The sequence below is a fragment of the Triturus cristatus genome, chromosome 4_1 (genome assembly GCF_964204655.1).
Source record: "Triturus cristatus chromosome 4_1, aTriCri1.1, whole genome shotgun sequence".
NCBI lineage: Eukaryota > Metazoa > Chordata > Amphibia > Caudata > Salamandridae > Triturus > Triturus cristatus.
Window position 1 is genome coordinate 733430110 of NC_140585.1, and position 19746 is coordinate 733449855.

Consider the following 19746-nt stretch of genomic DNA (forward strand, 5'->3'; position numbering starts at 1 on the left):
AATTATAACATTTTTAGAATGATCACAGACTGAGTAAAATATGCATATAGCATAGGGATTGGAGTCAATTCCCTGATCCTAGAAAAAAAGTTGCTCATTTTACTACATTTAGGCACTTGGGTGGTATACAATGGGACATTACTGGCTTTTGCTGCCATCCAATATCAGTTTGTTTTAATACATTTTTGTTGAGTCGGATGAAGTAAAAGGTTCAAATGAGCAGGTTTTGAGATTTTTCGATTTATTGACACAGTACCAAAATACAGTCTAGGTACAAGTGTGAACTCTGTGGTTGTCACCATCTGTGGGAAAGCCCTTGGCCAGTGCATTTAAAAGCTCAATTATGAAAAAGGGTGGGAAGGCACCTGAAGACACTCTTCCTAGACAGACAAATATCTTTGAGCACCTGGGACAGGATTTTGATGTGGAGTTTACATTGCATTGTGAAGGGTAGAGAATATGGTTTGCACTGCATCTGTGCTTCAGGAGGATTAAGCGGTGGTTTTCGCCCCTGCAATATAGGAAGGAGCTGAAGAAAGAGGGGGTTTTTAGGTCACAGTGCCCATTTTTCACTCGCCACAGCCTGCAGAACCTGCAGCACCTGAAGGTAGCGTACATGATTTGCATAGGCAGTTGACAGGCTGTCCGTTTCTACTTGTCTCTTGAATGGAGTTCCTTTTAGGAACATGGACCTGAATTTCAGATATTTTACAAGCACAAATAAGCCACCCTCTGTCCTAGTGCCTAAATATGGTCAAAAGTAATTTTAAGGAACGTGGACACGAACGAGGCAAATGTAGCCCCTGTAAGCCTTCTATTGATGCTCACAAAAACACCACAAAAGGGAGATTACCTAACGCAGGTCGCGTACTTATATATCTGCTGTGCATTGCACTTTGCTCTGCAGTTTGGCATGAAATACCACAGTCCTAAACATAATGCAATATCTTTCTCTTGAGCAAGGTGTTCAACATTAGCCCACAAGGACTGGGTAGTTTCTGGATTTCCAATTACTCTGGAAGCAATAATTGTACATACAATTGATGCAAATCAGAAGCTTTTACAGAATTACTGATCCATGTCCGAACTGCATAGTGTCCCAGACTAATTATCAGTGGCTGTGATTAATTCCAGCATTCAACAGTCACCTTTCTTTTTGTATCCTTCAACCCTGGAACAGCACTGGTCCTCATGAAACATCAATGGACATTCCAAATCTTCAACCTTGGAGTTTATCCAACAATTTTAAGCTCTTGCAAAACATCTACCTGCAATTGTCCATGCACTCCTTGGGACTTCAAGTCATATTTTGGGACATGCTCCTCTATATTCCAAGGTAATCTTTTCCAGTTAAACTTGATACTAATATGAAAATTCTTCAGATTCCTTGATAAGATGTCAATACTTCAGATCTTTTAATAGCATGCGATGCCCTGCTGTAAAGGCAGAAATCACTCTCACTCTATGAACAATGCACAGATTAAGACCTAAGTGATATCAACATTTGCTACTTTAATGGTTGGCTGCCATCATGATTTCCAGTGAAACAGTTTCCGGATTATGAAAACAGACTTCACAGTCACTAGATGTACGCATATTGTCTCTGTGCAATCAGACTTTATCCATATCCTGGCTTCCATATTTCAAAATGTATTATTTTTTCATTCTCATTGTACTAGCCTTTAACAACATTTTCATAACATTTTCATGAAAAGTGTTTTCAGATCCCTATACTACTGCAAACTACACAAAATAGCACCACTGACTTGAAACATTGTTTTGCGTATTGTTGGATATATGCGTATTACTGATAGGATAAATTTAAGATACTGCTTTATATGGAAAAAAGAAAAAGAAATTACTTTTGAAAAACGTTGTTCCTAAAATTTTCTGTTGAATTGTTGTAGGATTCAACAATAAAGTTGAATCCTATATTGAACTGTTGATAGAAAAAAATCATCTGCTTTATTGATATTTTTGCATGTTGTGAAAATAAGCTTTGTCTACCAATACATGTGTGACCAATACTCAAAATGCCATTATGGAATTCATGTATGTTCAAAATGCTGCGAGAATGCAAAACTGTGCAAACATTAAGGGGCGGACAAACAACAATATCAGAGACTGTACAAATGTACAGCTTGTATCTTGTAAAGAAGTGCAAATAAAAGAAAACCCCTCTTACAAGACTGTTGGATGACTTCCACAGTCAGAGTTTGAGTGGTCAATTTAGTGCAATTGGATCCACTCAGGGTCCACCCATTTCTGGGCCCCTGAGGGGTGCAGGCATCTGAAATACTGAAAAAACTCAACTTCTGTGCAGGGCATTCATCAGGGTCAAAAATAAGACAGCAATACATCAATTCCAGGAGATATTTCAAGTGACCATTAACATTCTGTTGACAAGACATAATTCTGTGGGAATGTACATTGTACTTGGCGTTGCTTTGTTGTTTTTTGGCAAGACATATTATTGGTACTTAAATTGTTCCTGCATTGCTGATTGGGAAATGCCCATTAGTGATATCGTCAAGCTTATTTCAACTATTGTTTTTCAAAGTCCTATATTTTAAAAAAATCATTTCTTTACAGTAAAGGATTTTGCAGATGTCACATTCCGTCTTCTTCCCCAGGATTGCATTTTTTACATTCGGTAGCTTCTGTTTCCCGTGTTTCCTCGGCTTGCGTTCTTTAAATGTACTTCCTAGAGGAAGAAAAAGGAAAGAGCATTACTCAGTATAGTAGTTTTTGCAAATAGTAATTGAATGATACATTGTATCTTTTGTCTCGGAGCATATTTCCTCGACCCCATGGATCGCACAAGTGGGAAACAGCCTTTCCAAAGCGGCCTGTAGGCCATGCAGGTAAGTTTTTGTGACTTTTCCACGGATGGTAAGCATTGTCAAGGTATCTATCTATCTATCTATCTATCTATCTATCTATCTATCTATCTATCTATCTATCTATCTATCTATCTATCTATCTATCTATCTATCTATCTATCTATCTATCTATCTATCTATCTATCTATCTATCTATCTATCTATCTATCTATCTATCTATCTATCTATCTATCTATCTATCTATCTATCTATCTATCTATCTATCTATCTATCTATCTATCTTATTTCTTGGTTTAGGAGTGGGTAGTGGCAAAGGGCCTCTGAAGTTCTGAGTGCTCCAGATCGCATAGTTCAGTTATGACTACATTGAGGATACCAGCATGTTTGGTGATACAGATACCTCTTTTGTTGGCATTAAAAGCCTCCCACCTCACTCCATAGCCTGTATTTGCATTGAGCTCAAAGTAATCCTTGATAGCGGTCCTGACCTCTTCTGAGAAAACAGAATCTAATTGCACTTCCTTTGGGAGGCACCAGGGTCGGCATTGAGTCTATGTGTCCTGGAAGGTTAACGTGAGTTGAACCGGGTTGTGGTTTGACAGTGTTCAAGCCAAGTGGTTAACACCAGAGACTTGTTTATTGATATCTTCAGATACTAACCACCAGTGAAGTCTAAAGGAGGAACCGTGGTTGGTAGAGATGTATGTGTAATTCATTTTGTACGGGTTATGGGCACACCAGTATCGGAAATTAATATTGTTGCTTTGGATGAACAAACATTTTCTTAGCTGGTCACTCTGTGCTAGGCACATGTCTGTCTCTAGTTGGGTGAAGAATAAGGTTTAAATCCCCTCCCTATTTGTAGAGCTGGGTGACTGCAGTGCCAGTTCATAAGCAATGTGTTGGAAGAATATTGAGGAGTTCATGTTAGGGCCATATAGGTTAATCAGGGTGCAACATTTACTGTTTATGCCACAATGGACAAGAATGTAGAAACTCTTGGATCTGTTTTGATTGAGCCTTTCTTAAGTATAATGCCCATCCATGTGGCATATATAGAACACGAAGCAAAGAACCGAAAGGTGCTCCAATTGAGTTCAAATGTGTTCTCCCTATGATTGGTAAGGTGATTTTCCTGTAGTTTTGCTATCTGGGCATTGTGCATATGTAGGAAGGTTGGTTTTAAGACAGAATATCGTGGACAAAATTATTGAGGGCCAAAATATCATTGCAAAAATTTAGTGTGCCAAAATGTTCGAGACAGTAAGTGTATATAGGTAAGTAGAGACTTGCAAGGCAAAAATAAAATGATAATAACATGAAGTTATTATCATTTTATTTTTCCTTACACTGCTGAAAAGCCGTAGGGCAATGCTCCTCCGCCTTAGCGGCGGTACCGCTACTGCAGTTCCACTGATTGAATGTTTGTCATTCTGGTATCATTTTATTTATTAAAAGTTACTCTAGTTTTCTGAATTGGTTTGGGATTTTTCTTGTGTGGTGTTTTCACTTTATTAGAATTTGTGTGCTGCATAAATACTTTACACATTGCCTCTACATAAGGCCTGACTGCTTTGTGTCAAGCTGCCAGAGGGTTAAGCACAGGTTAATTTAGTGAGTGCGTGTGGTTCACTCTGAGAAGGATTGTGGTTATTGCCTGAGGATGGGCTTTCACTCCCTTCAACCAATAACATGATTTCTTACAGTTTCCTAATCTGAATTCCTGTAAAATTAGAGAAGATCGAATCTAAAAGATGCCATGCTGTATGAGTGGGAAAAGCAAATATAAGGTTCTGATTAAACATCTCTAAAGTTTTCAAGAAATGTAATGTATATCACATTGTTGCTTGTTACCATAAATGTAGTGCTCCTAATAGGATTCGATTCCTTTTTTGAAAGCTGAGAAGTCCTATCTTGTCCATAGGCTGGTCGAGACAATTAAGCAGAGACTACGGTGCAGTATAAATCAAGAGAAAGACCAATGGAAAATGGCAAATCTCAAGAGTTAAGACAAGATTGTCAGTTTGAGGACAAATCAAGGAATTCATCTTTCTAAAATTTATAGAAAAATAAACTTAACTCCTACCCTGTGCTTTACCTCTGAGTCAACACGAATAATTTTATATCCCTAGGGTAATTCTTCATCTAGGTTGCTTTATAATCAAGTGAGAACCATGTATCAATTCAAAATAATTAATCTAAACTGTGTTGCTCTTAAGGAAGCTGACTTCATGTCTGTGGCCACAGCAGACTGGACGTTACAGAACATGGATTGATGATGTTTGATTAGTATGACACAAATTTCTAGAATGAATCGTTTCACAGTCCTCTGAAATGCGAACAGGCAGTTTAAATTATTTTTTAAGTTCTTTACCGACAAAATGCCGCTCATGCCGGACACTAAAACATAGGGCCCGATTTGGAGTCTGGCAGTCTTTGACCATCAGACTAGCTGTGTCGGTCCGGTGGCGGTCCTATTTGGAGGCGGCTTTTTGGACTGTCCACTGATGTGTGGCTGTGCCAGGAAACTGTTGTACCCTGGTGGTGATGCAGCAGACAGGGCTATTCAATATGCTCACAGCCATGAAAAGGCTGATGGTGGGGAAACAAAGAGGGACCTTCAAGGTCCCCATGCCCCACCACCATGGGGATGCATTCAGGGAGGCACAACATGTGCCCCCCCTGTTTGCATGCATCCCAAGTTCCAGCACAGCATGGACTTCACAGTCCATGCTGTTCTGGAACTTTTTTTACGTTCCCATTGCAGTGCCTATTTTCAGGGTCCCACCATGGAAACGACAAAAGAAAAGCCTGCCAGACATGAGTTTTACTCATAATCTGGCAGGCAGTCCCTGCACGGCTTTGGCGGTGCTGTGCTGGAGCAGAACCGGTGCAGCACTACCAAAATCATAATTGAGGCTGTGGTTATCAGGGTGTAAATCTCTAATTTGTGGGCTGGAGAAACAAGTGGTTGGAATCACCTGGGGAGCATGAGATAGATTTTGGTTTCAGTTAGTGTGGGGGTAACTCGCATGATTCCATGTAGTGTAATCACCTGGAGTTATCTAAGAATTCTGATGTATTACATTTGACCTACATGAGAATAGTAATTCTGCTTCTAGCGATAGTTTTTAGAGCAAAAATGCCCCCTCCTGCCCAAAATGGATGCGAGGATGCATTTTGAGCTAAGAAATAGTGCTAAATGCAACAGAACATGAATAGCGAGCATGAGCAGCCGCTTGCTCTTGCTAAATGTGTTCCTGGGGTAGGATTTTCTCCAAAGTTACTACCAGCATTTAGTGCTATTTTCTTACAGCAAAATGCACCCTTACATCCAAAATAGACGTGAGGATGCATTTTGCCCTAAGAAACAGTGCAAAATTCAGTAGAACACGAATAGCAAGCATAAGCAGCCACCTGTGCTCTCTGCAAATGTGCTCTGGCTGTAGGATTACTCCTAATAACGCATAACGCAAGCAGGCGATAAGTGGACCATGGTAAAAATAGAAAGTTGTCTGTAATCAAATCATGGCAAAGTGCTAAGGCTCAGGAAAGAGCGGAGCCAAAGAAAAATAAGTGTGACGCATCACACAGACAAACAATTCACATAGAACAATGCTCCACTGGAGCAGATAAAAGAAACTATTTAAAATGTACAAATTAAACAGCATACAGCTAAGAACAACCCTTTTAATGCAAATAGATTGAACCTGCTCCCATATTTCACATTAAGGCAGCAACACAGCAATCTGGTGTATAATCACTGCATAAAACAAATATAGCAAACTTGGGCACAAGTCTTAAAGAAATTAGTAAATCTATACTCGGAGCTTTACAGCCTTAGGCTTGCAGATTTACTTACTTTGGGATTTTAAAAATGTTTCTCAGGTCGTGGCTCGAAATCTAAGACAGTCTCAGTTTTCTGGCTCATTACCATAAATCTTTATGAATTTTCAGTTACAGTTATGCAGAGGCATTTCTGTCTGCACAACTGTACAAAAAGCAAAATTGTATAGTAGAAACTGCTATTTATATAGTGACATTTTTTCTCTATGCAGTACATATGTACCTTGTGTTTCTGAAACAAGAACCTAGCCAAAAGGCAGCAAGCACTCTAGATGGTCAAAGAGAAGCATAAAGTCACAAGTAATAGGAGTGGAAGCTGAGTTATGGATGATTAGTCAATTGTGATGTAGTGTTCTTTAAAGACGTCAGTATTCAACTCTTTCTTAAAATGGATAATCATGAGGATGGTCCTGATAGATACGGAGATGTTGTTCCAGATCATGGGTACATAAATAGAAACGGCCGGCTTGCTTGATTTTTTCTTTTTTACACTTATTATACTGCAGTGTGATGGTGTCCAGGCTGCGGGTGTACTGAGAGCTTGTCTGGAAGATAAGAGGGAGTGCTGGTTGTGGTAAATTTGTAAATGATGCAGCTGGCTTTGAAGATGGTGCAGCAGGCAAGGGGACCCAACAGAGTTCCATCATGATGGGGTTGATGTGATCTTATTTTTTTAGACCCTGAATGAGATCTGTTGCTGTATGTAGGATACCCCTCAGGGTGCCAATGTGCAGTCTGGGAGGCCATGACACAGAGCATTACCATCATACAGATATCTAGATGCAGGAGTTTGAGGGCTTAAACAGCAGTTTTAAAGTCACTTTCCGGAAGAAACGGTTTAGATTTCTTTAAAAGATAGAGTTGGTACCAGGACGTCTTTGTTTTTTGTCAATGTGTTCCTTGAAGGTGCTGTTGATGTCTGGAATAAATTCGAGAGACCTTGCATTCGATGGAAGTTGGGTTTGAAGCCTTCAAAGTTCATATCATCGAGCCATGTTTCTACTATATCTTGTTAGTTTTCCATAGAAAATGACAAATATTCTATCTTGGCTGAGTTGAGCTCAGGTAGACACTGGAATCCAGTTCTGGATGATGTGCAAGCAGTGTTTGAGGAGTTGGATGTCTAAAGCAGAGGAAGCTTTCAAGTAGAGCTGTGTATCATTGGCATATTGGTAAATCTTGATGCTGTTATCTGTACATAGAGCTCCAAGCACCTCAATGAAAAGGTTAAGGATGACAGGATATAGAAGGGAGCTCTGGGGGACTCCCAAGGTGCTAGGGATGTTTTGTGATGTGGAGGTGCCCATGTAAGCAAATTGGTGTCGGTTGGAAAGGTAGGAGGAGAATTATAAGAAATTGGGTTGTTGGTTGACTGGGGTGAGAGCCCTGGTCAAGCAGCAACTACAATCCTTGTCAGGGAATGTGTTGGATTTTAAGTCCAACACATTCCCTGCTGTTGCGCTAACTGTAGTAGGAATAATAATGTATACTATTCCTAAGTCCAGCGCGCAATCTAGCGCAAGTCGTAGAAACGACTTGCGATGTAATGCCATGTGTGGTAACAACGCCGACGATGTAATGTACGCGTTGTAACCTACCGGTATTTACTCGCGGTGTAACGTTAAATATTCGTTTTTTAAACATACCAGTTTGATGACATTTGTGTCATATACATGTTCTGCATCTTTAAGTTGCACTCTAATCTAAGAAGATCTTGGAGTAGCTACAGACACATTTAACACAATTACAAATGGAACATCTTTGGTTGGGCAATAATATAGGTTGTGGGTTTTCACCTTTCATATTCTTCATTAACCTTGACTTAAAGAGGAAACAACCTCTCTTCTGCCAACTGCACCCTATCTTCTTCAATACAGCTTTGAGTTTAATCAATCGATCAATCAATCTCTTTATTTGAATGTCATTGGCAATCATAAAATATAAACATAAAGAATATAAAATCATACATATCATTTAAAAATGTCAATACAGAGATAATAGAACATGTAAATGTGTATGGTAAAACAGAGCTGCCTTGAGAAAACTGCTCAATCTGAAATACACATTAGTACTTGGTAATGATAAACTCTGCACTGTTTAAAATTATGAATTTTAAAAAGATGTAAAAAATAACAAACTGTAGATGATTTATATAATGTGCAAAATATCATAAAGTGCCACAAGGATTAGGAGGAAAGATTGTCACAAGCACATTTCTTATAACCTAAATACTGATAGTACCCCGAGGAAAGCACAACATATGACATTATTAGTCATGTACGTTAAATAGGGTTCTGGGCCAGAATTAGTTTTCAAAACGGAGTAATTCCAAACAAGAGATTTGCCTAATTCTAAGCAATTCCTTTCAGCACAGCATTTATCCATGAATGCACATTTCACTATATATATTCTTATCAGCTTTGCATACAGATAAAGGATTATTAAATCAAATGGATTTACTCAAAATAGTAACATTTCGTTTAACATAAGCAAGCCTAGGGATGTCTAAGCCATGGGCAAAGCACACACAGTCGTAAATAATGTCATGAGTAAAAGCAGCTCTCGGGTTATTCCAAATTGATTGTCACAACAAAAGGGGGCCCAGATTAATGGAATCCTCAAGATACGGTAAGGCCATCTCTTTATGACAGATATAATGGGGAGTGGAAGAGAGAGAAGCTGCCTACAAAAACAATTCTCTTCAACCTGTAACACACGACTATCACTGTAACCACAGATTCCACACCAATAGCTTGCAACAGGTACACATTGCTTAGAATATATTTCTATAAAAGAGACTATTCACTTCCCCCAGCAGATTTACAGATGTTTAAAAATGAACAAATAGTTTGTTTGAATTTAGTGTTTCTAAAACTTATATTCTCTGCCGAAGAACCATTAGCATCAAATATTTGGCCAAGGTACGGAAATTCAAAAACACTCTCTAAATAATTCTCATCAACTCGTAGAGTGCGCAACAAATAACTCTTGGGTCCACATGCCATGATTTGCGATTTAGCATAGTTGGTAGACAAATCTAGATCAAGTGTAAACTCAGAGAAGGCTTGTACCAGACCAGGACAATATAAAAATTAGACTCGACTAACCCTTACAAAAATAAGCATTAACTCAGAAAGGCTTGTACCAGACCAGAAAAACATACAAATTAGACTTGACTAACCCTTCAAAAAAATTGGTTTGCCATACTGTTATGCTGAGACGATGGCTGCAGGACTGCTTCCTCAGAATGTTTAGTGATATCTAATGGTAAAAATAGTGTAGCAGTGAATGGATTGGGATCACTGAAGGTGGAGCGCAGTATCTCACATTCATGCAAAAACTGTATTAAGCCATGAGCAATAAAACAGTAATCAATTACTGAATAACAACCTCTTCCATGGAAAGTAGTTACCCTGGGTAATCTTTCGTAGATTGATTCATGTATATTTACAAGGTCACAAACCATAAAATAGTCGACTAACTCAATACCTTTCATATCAGCAGGGCCTGTCGTAGCACTCACATTACAATGATTCTAATATCAGAACTTGTATAGCTGAGTTTTGCATTAAAGTCACCACAGATCATAATGTTACATTCCAACTGAGCAGAATTAAAATTGGACATAAGTTTGCCAACAATACTAAATAAATGTAGAAATTCCTATTGACAGATCTAGAAAAATCATTGCTATAGAAATGAATAATATAAATTTAAAACAATGAGAGCCAGTCATGTCTAACGCCTAGACCTCAGAACAGTTAAGATTCATAGGGACTCATTTGGCCTTAACTCCAAGTTTTATCCAATATTGACAATCCTCCCTTTGGTCAACCCAATGTAGAAGGGATAGCAGGGATAGAAAAATATGAATAACCATTGAAAGCCACAGAAGTTATAGCCAGATTTCTTGTTTAATGATACAATCTGTTCAGCCAGGATAAGCCAATCTTTCACGGCCAGTTTACTATTAATCCCTGCAATATTCCAGGACATAAAGGTAAACTTAGTCAAACATCACCTGGACCTAATATTAAGTACAAAACTGTGTTCAGGTGAGGGCTCCTCAGTTTCAGCAGGGAATAAAATACCTGAAGAACAACTGTGTGTAATGTCTCCCCTGGACATAGAAGAAGTAGCTTTATTACTAGCAACCTTTGAAACCTTCAAATGCTGACCATCCCTGCAGTCTGCAAACTCAACATCAGGTGTGGGTATAAGTCAATCACACCACTCCAACCCAGCAATCACAGAAAAACAACAATTACATTGCGCCAAATTGGGTTTCGAAACAAGAGCAGGGACTGAGACAGAAACAAAAGGTGACCTCAGGGTATGGGACACATAGAAATGCCGGGAGACGCAGACCCATTTTGTTGAGCGAACAGGGCAGGACTCTTGACGAATGTTTACTATAGGGCTACCCCTCTATCCGCATTCTCCAGAGAAATTATAAGTCCACCATAGAAGGGTTGGACACGTCATACAATATCAAGGATCAGTATATACCAGACCGGTCCTTAAAGTGCAGCTTTCTGAACTTTGTATCAGATACAAGGTAGTTCCTCATTGCAATCCAGGACGGGAATCTAAGTTGCCCTGAAAAAAGCAATGACCCACTCGGGCCAATCTCAAAGGGCTGAAACATGTTGGCACTAGGGTTATAGGACCATTACATCCTCACTACCCTACTTCCTTAATAGTTTTAATATCCCCTGTAACTCTGCCAATAAAGGGATACCTGGAGTTAACTGAGGATTTTTAATCTTTACAACCCTTGGCCTATTTCTCCTAAGTGCTCCCTGGAATATGGTTGAGCCCACCCTGACCTTTAGGAGTCAGGGTGTACCCAATGATGAGGCATGACACTACTAGAGTGTGTGAGGGTTACATACCAAAAAGGAATTGCTTATTTCCCCGCCCATGAGCGGACGGTGTACCACCTGATGAGAGTAGTGCCCGACTTTTTCAAGTAACAAGGTGGTATACTTATTTGGTTGCCAGTATTAGTCAATGAGGACATATCCCTCCAGTATGTCTTCCAGTAAGTGGAAGAACCTCTCTACCCTTCCGGCTTGGATTAGAGTACCCCCACTTCCTTAAGCCAAGTTTTAACAGTTCATAGAAATATCCCAATTGAAGAGCATATATCTGAGAAAACCCACAAAAAGAAAGTTTCTGCAAACAGCATTTGGAGATGGCCTGATCCAGTCAACCCTTCTAGCCGTTAAAATGTGAGCTGAAAAAGAAGGATCAAATTCCATATGCTTAGTTAGCCAAAGGAGGACCTTAAGAATCAGCTGATCAGTAGACTCGCTCTAAACTAATTTGAGTTTAGGAGCGTTAGCCAATATTAAAAAAAAAGGACAAACTGAGCAAGGCAAATTCAGTGCTACATCCTTTCCGCTGGGATGCAAGTATCACCTGTCTGGTTGCTCAGGATGGATAGGAAGAGCACACCGCTCAATTGCAATAGAGAGTGGTTGGTTCAATATGGCTTGGGTGGGTAAGATAGGGGTGCATACAGGGAAAAAGAAAGTATATCATTAACCATGACTCATGTCATTGTCAAGAAATCGCCTGCTTTTGATTAGGCCTGAGCGATAAATTCCGTTTCGCTCACGGAATTTGCGGAATTTGGGCAATTCCGCGGAACTTTTCCCTTGTTCGCAATTTCAAAATATGTATTCGCGCGTGCAGGAGCGACTTACCGGGATCCCTGCATTCGCCGATGAGTTTTCCTATCGTTTTGCGTGCGCCACGAGATTTTGGTAGCCGGCCGTGCGATCCCGCGAGAGTCTGCGATCGCGAACACGTCATTCAGACGCGCCCAAGTTCGCGAACAGGAAACATGCATCACGAGCGGGTGGGACAAGTGAAAGAAGATGGCCAAGCCAATTGGCGACCACATTGGCAAGTTCGCGAGATATTTTCCCCCGAGCACGCTAACAGCGTTCTCGAACAGGAAAAACACATCGCAAATGGGCGGAACAAGCAATACCGCATCTTAGCGGAACTCTGTGTGCTCGTGTAGATTTTTTACCTTTTCACAGAGCTTTGCGTAGCGTGACTACACAAATTCTGTCCAACCCTACTTTTGATGTATTTGTCAAATGTCTAAAATGTTGTGATTATTGTTTTGTGGAATTGTATCACTTAGTGTTCTTCTTTAAGACCACACCCCTCCCCCCCCATATTGTCCCATTCAGCTGTCCTCTAGAGCAGTCACAATTGTGCAACAAACACCTCAGAGTAGATGGTCCTGGTATTTCTTAATTTAATTACATAATATTAAACAAATGTTATGACAAAGATTCACTGAATGCCAGGCGACTGCTAGGAAAGGAAGGAAGAGGTTTATCTACAAACAAAAAAACCTTATTTCACCAATTCAAAATCATTAATTGGATGTCCTCTGAATATTGTCCGTAGTCCTGGAAGACACACACTCGGAAGAATTAGAAGCTTAGGAACTCATTATGATGTCCCTACTAATCCTGATTCACCTGATAGTTGCCAGCTGAATTTAGATTACAGAATCCAAATGTACTTTGTGGATCAATATGCATACTTACTTGAAGGGGCTTTCAGCTAGCTCTCTTCATCCATTGGTGGGCTGTTTTGTCATTCACATGTCACTTCTGCCCACTAGATCATATAGCATGGAGCAGTGGGTCAGCCTACTTCAGCTAACTTCACTTTCAGTGTCTGCATTTAGCCATTTAACAAGGAGCAAATCCACACACAAGGTAGTTCCCTTCAGCACCAATGTTTTTGTTTTTACTTTATTATTACTTTAGTGTAGCCTTTGTGTGTGTAGAGCCTGATGTGATAGCAGGACATTTTCTACCAGATGTCAGCAAGGGGCACATTCCCGCTTTATCAGTTCCCGTCTCCTGCTAATGTTGTTGTAATTTTCGTTTGGAGTTGCCTTTGTTTACTTGACTGCTGTTTTTTCACAGTATGCACACAATGAAGTGCATTTATAACTGGCTTTCTAGTATGCTTTCAGTGCTCTTGCATGTCATGCTACTACAGACATTTGACTATTATATTACTAATTGAAGCTGTGCCATTTATTGCTATCTATCTATTTATCCAAATATCTATCTGTCTATCTGTCTATCTGTCTATCTGTCTATCTGTCTGTCTGTCTGTCTGTCTGTCTGTCTGTCTGTCTGTCTGTCTGTCTGTCTGTCTGTCTGTCTGCCTACCTATCTTCCAATCTGTCCACTTGTTTATCTCTACACCTGACTATCTACCTCTCTGTCTCCCTGTCCTCCTGTCTTTCTATCTACCTTTCAATCTATTTACCTGGTTAGCTACCTCTCTGCTTGTCCATCTATGTACCTCTCTCCCTGTCTATATATCTACCTGTTGGTCTATTTACCTCTCTTTTTGTTTAACGATCTATCTGTCTAGTATCAACTTTTTCTATCTACTTGTCTGTCTATCTATCCGTCTGTCTGTCTGTCTGTCTGTCTGTCTGTCTGTCTGTCTGTCTGTCTGTCTGTCTGTCTGTCTGTCTGTCTGTCTGTCTGTCTGTCTGTCTGTCTGTCTGTCTGTCCGTCTGTCCGTCCTGTCCGTCTATCTATCTATCTATCTATCTATCTATCTATCTATCTATCTATCTATCTATCTATCTATCTATCTATCTATCTATCTATCTATCTATCTATCTATCTATCTATCTATCTATCTATCTATCTATCTATCTATCTATCTATCTATCTATCTATCTATCTATCTATCTATCTATCTATCTATCTATCTATCTATCTCTATCTACCTATCTGTATCTATCTACCTATCTGTATCTATCTACCTATCTACCAATCTATCTACCAATCTATCTACCAATCTATCTATTTTTGCAAACCTTTCTATTAATCTATCTTTTCAGCCGTCTCAATGTAGCTGGCTTTCAAACCCTCACAATGTATTTGTAATAAAGATTTACAAAGACATTACAAAAAAGCATGAGCAAAGACAAGCTGGCAGTCAGCACCAGAACAATTGGCTTTTTTCGGTATGGTGTCAGCTAAATCTCTTGATTTTGCTAAAATGATGTGAATAACTTTGTTTCTTATAAAGGTTTTTAGCCAGACTTCATCTATTACTCTGTGGTTGTGTCATACCCATCTTTCTTCAACCCATTCCAGCATGCATTATGGGGAAATGCCCACTTCAGCCACTGGCTGACTTCACTGTGAGTTACCGCATGCTGCCCTTTCAGAAGGAACATATCCACAGACAAAGTAGTTCCCTTCAGTCTTGTGCCTACTATGGTAATGTGCAATTTTGAAGACCTTTGTTGCCTTAAGCCAATGGTTTTTTCAGGTTGATGAGAACCCAGCAGCTTCCCCAATAATAAAGTTTTGGAAACAAAGCATGAATTGCTGAAGCCAAACGATTGGAAGCCAGTGCCCAACTTATTGGCTTTGCCAATGCTTGTTTACCCAGATACTACTCCTACTAAAATGCATCTTGGTTGTTGAATTAATTATGCACTTTGATCCGTCATAGTCTCTTTTTGTTGAAGGCATCAGATGGGAAGCTATGCTTAGGAATTATTACAAATAGGGCCACCGACAGGGGTGAGGTGTGCTAGTTGTGGTGTATGTGTATGTATGTGTGTGTGTGTGAGCACAGAAAGATAATGAGAAAAAGTGAGTGAGTGGGTAGTTATGTGCTTGAGTGTGTGAACAGGTAGTTGTATTGGGTGCATGGACGAATAAGCTGGTCTATGTATACAAAAGAACGATCTTGATGGCCCAACGGAATAGATTGTTTAGAGCAGTGGTTCTTAACCTGTGGTCTGAGGACTCCTGGCGGTCTAAGAAGCCTTCTCAGGGCGTCCGTAACTGTTTTACAAAATTACATATTAAAATTAATACATTAACATGAATAAAGAAGTAAAATTGAAAATGTGAACACCTTTTCTATATTTGGTTGTGAATTAAGCTACCTATTTTAATATTTGAGCATTTGTATGGTGTATACTTGTTTTTATGTTTTTTGTGTATTATTTTGAGGTTTAAATCATAGAAATTGGTTAGGCCGGGGGGCCTGGCTTCCAATAATGACATAAGTGATGGTCCCCTGATTCCAGAAATGATTCAGTGAGGGTCCACAGAAGTCGAAAGGATAAGAACCACCGGTTGAGAGTAAGAGGCAGGCTACTCCAAAGCTGCGCATGGACTAAAATAATTGCAATTTCCAAAATGTGATTTTTAAAATTTAAGTATATATAGTAAACAAGAAGAAGCGGGATGTGGTGTCTTAAATGGATTATATTTCTGAAAGTGAACAACAGGCCACATGAACTAATGTTGTGCAGGTGAAGCAACACATATATATCACTTTGGGGTCATTTTTAGTTCAAAGTTCCTATACTTACAACTTGGGCAGAGGAAGGGGAAGTTTCACGTTGGTGTTACTGTATTTTCATATGCCAGGATCCAGGTTGGGCTCCTGCAATCTCAAGCTCTGTATTCTAGGAATGTAATTTAAGAAAATCCTGACATCCATTCCTCAATTTTTCTTAAGCAGAATGTAAATTTGTTAGGTCATGTGGTTATGGTGGGGAGACCCACCAGTAGTTGCGTAGCCATAGACTTTTCTGATCTATGTCTGGCTTAGAACGGTTATAGCTTGGAGAGTGGGATGTTCCAGGGTGAGCACCGCGTTTGATTTTGCAGGAGGAAGATTGATCATGGAAATCACTTCATCCTGTCCTTACAAGAATACATTAATCCTCTTTGCCACTGTATCAGCAATACCTAAGCTAGACAACCACTAGAACTGTATGGAATAACCAATGGTGTTGAATGCCACTGATTGGCAGAGTAAGATGTGCGCCAATGCCTTTGACACTGACTCCTTATCTAAGATTACTTGTAAGACCTCTGGTAAGTGATTCCATACTTCAAACAGGGTGTTGCCCTGCCAAACTCAACAAGTGTTGATCATCCTCAACAAAGCTGGCCATTTTTGTCAGATATGCCTTAGGTTTTATTGTGTGATGCAGGACCTGAATATGCGTAGACAACTATGAGCCAGATGCATCAAAGGGTTTTGCCCATTCTGTGTCTATGGGAAAATGTGTTCATGCATATGGCCCTATGTGGCTTGGGACTGTGTTGTGTGCATGAAGTTGCAAAGCATTGTGTCTAATGTGTATTATTGGTATGGGGAAGTATAAATAGAATTTGATATTAATGTGCTGCTTGAGGCCGTGCAGCACTCCAAAATTGCAGGGCATTGGGAACTTTTGTGCATGTATGCATATATGTATGTATATGATATTTCTCTAGCACAAACCTAGCCAAAAGGAAGCAAAGGTCAAAGACAAGCATAAATTTAGTGAGCTTTATAAGAGGTAGTTGGGTTATAGACCGTCATGGCATTGTCATGTAGTGGTCCTTAAAAAGATGGGTCTTAAAGTCTTTCTTAAATTGGAGCAGTATTGAGGTGTTTCTCGTGGATGCAGCGTTGTTTTTCCAGATCCTGGATTCATAGATGGAAAAGGCCTGCTGGCTTGTGTTTTTGTCTTTTTTACCCTTCTCAGGGCCCGATTACGATGTCTAACGGACCGGAGACCGTCCGTCCATGTTTGGGAACTGGAACCGAAAGACCTCCTGTCGTCGGTTCCAGCACAGCAAATAGGATGCGAACGAACACTGTTCGCTCGCAATCCTATTCTTTGCATTCTCTCATTGTAAAGAGCAAAGGTACTGTTCAACCCTGCACCCGGTGGCAGGCACCTCTAGGTGCCTGCCACCAGGTGTGGGGATCAACAGTGGGGCCTCTGGATGGTGGCCTAGGGGGATAGTTACCCCCTAGGCCACCATCCAGAGGCCTTGCCTGCTGTGGGCCCCCAAAGTGGGATTCCCACAGCCTCTCTGTGTCAGAAAGGCCGAACAGAAAGGCTGTGGGAATCTTCCATTGTAATCCCTCGGCCGGAAAGAGCCACCCGAGGGATTGATGGAGGATTTCCAAATGACAGCTGGGCTCTCTGAGCCCGTCAGAGGCCATTCAGAAATCCGGTTCAGATTCCTTTCCAACTGACTCCATCCAAATGGGTCGGTCGGAAAGGAATCCGAATGGACATTTCGAAGTGGTTGGTCGTTTCCGGCCGACAGTTGGAGCCGTTGCCGACTGCATCGAAATTGGCCCCTTAGTCTGTAATCTTATGGTGTCCTGCCTGCAGGTGTGCCAAGAACCACCAGATATGGTGGACTTGTCTGTAATAAGTGGGGGCTCCAGTTGTGATATATTTGTAAATGATGCAGCTGCTTTTCAAGGTGAAACAGGCCATCATGGAGAACTAATGGAGTTCCATCTTAATTGAACTGATATGATCATATTTCATCAGGCCGATACATGCTGTGGCGTGTAGGAAGGCCTTAAGGGGTGCCTTTGTGGAGTCTGGGAGGCCATGGGGCAGGGTGTTACCACCCTCTAGATGCAAGAGTACGAGGGTTTGACCTGTAGTTCAGAAGTCACTTTCTGGAAGAAAGGGTTTTTACCTTTATTCAGAAGAGCTCCTACCAGGCCATCTTTGTTTTTTGGCAATATGTTCCTTGAAGGTGAGATTGGTGTCCAAGGTGAGTCCAAGTGACTTGGTATTCTGTGAAATATAGGGTTTAAAGTCATCACTTTTAATGTCATTAAGCCCAGTTTGTGCTGTTTCTTGTTCTTGCCCAAAAAACTGAATTTTGATCTGGTTGGGCTGAGCTTCAGGTAGATGCTGGAAATCCAGGTCTGGATGATGAGTAGGTCATGGTTGAGGCATTGGATGTCTAAATCAAGGAGACTTTTAAGTAGAGCCATGCATGATGGTGCCATTGGCTGTGTCTAAAATTAGAAGCGGCCAGCATGGCTCGTGGGTGGGCGTGGGGGGTTGCGCGGGAAGGTGGGGTCACGTGGGGGGTGGATCATAATTTAAAAGAAATATAAAAAACCTACCTATCCGCCAGGTCCCACGTCTTCACTACTCCTGCTCTCTTGATCTACTGCCTCTGACAGGAACAAGAAGCAGGCAGCCAGGCTCCCCCCCCCCATGCCAATCACAATGCTGCATGCAGCATTGTGATTGGCCTGGAGCGCCTTGACACGGTGCTCAGCCAGGAGCTAGAGGGGTGTGCATGTTCTCCATGCAGGCTGCATTGCAGCCTGCATGGAGAAGGGCAAAGTGCTCATGACTGGTTTGGGCGGCCCGAAAGGGCAGACCAAACAGTCTTTGCGCACTCAGGAGTGGGCAAACCACTCCTCCGATGCCCTGCTCGGAGAGCAGAGCAGCACGGCCCACTCGCCCTCCTGCAAAGCAAAAATAAAATGGTAATAACTCAAATTTATTACCATTTTATGTTTTGGCTTCTTGCACTGCGAGAAAGCAGTGTGGCGATGGTCCTCCGCCATAGCGGAGGAGCCGCCCCTGTCTAAAATGTTCTGTTGGTGAAGTGTGGAGCATTCGTTTAACACATATACAAAAACATTACGAGTATGTTAACAAATTTAACACTTTTCATATTGAGGCACATTGGAAAGTGAAAAATGTGCTTAGCAGGTTATTATGATAAATATTAAGGTTAAGAAAAATGTTAAGATGCCTTTTGAACTACATTATGGTAACTAGAAAATGAGCTTCCTTTCAAGATTAACAAATTGTGTAAAGAGACTAAAGCACTACTAAAAATTCTAAATCGACTATGGTGCGGCATGCCCATGTCATGTAACTAAATCGTCATATTCAGAGATAGTGAACGGTGTAGCTATCAATGGTGTAGCAGGTGCAGTGACACTGGGGGCCAGAGGCGTAATGGCACATTAAACCCGTTTTATTTTATTTTAGCAACACCCAACTGCATTCTGGGGAGAATTCTCCTTGTATTCATTAGGGTGCATGATATTCTTGCTTTGCCACTGGTACAGATATGGATAAGATTGGAGATAGCATCTGTTATAGCATAGTGTGTCACCAATGATGTAATTGATAATGTAATTGGGGCTAAAAACATGAGATTATTAGGGACTGAATTGAAGATCTCATTAT

General features: G+C 40.7%; 1 protein-coding gene across 3 annotated transcripts in view; it reads right to left on the reverse strand.

Moving 5' to 3' along the window:
- Nucleotides 1-220: 220 nt before the first annotated feature.
- IGF1 (insulin like growth factor 1) overlaps nt 221-19746 on the reverse strand; it is a 422585-nt gene continuing 403059 nt past the window's right edge. For 2 of the 3 annotated variants that reach the window (XM_085653232.1, XM_085653233.1), the window contains exon 4: nt 221-2704. In XM_085653232.1, the coding sequence (XP_085509358.1) occupies nt 2645-2704 (60 nt within the window). In that variant the 3' untranslated portion in view covers nt 221-2644. The remainder of the gene's footprint in view (nt 2705-19746) is intronic. The other variant, XM_085653234.1, reaches the window with a different exon arrangement.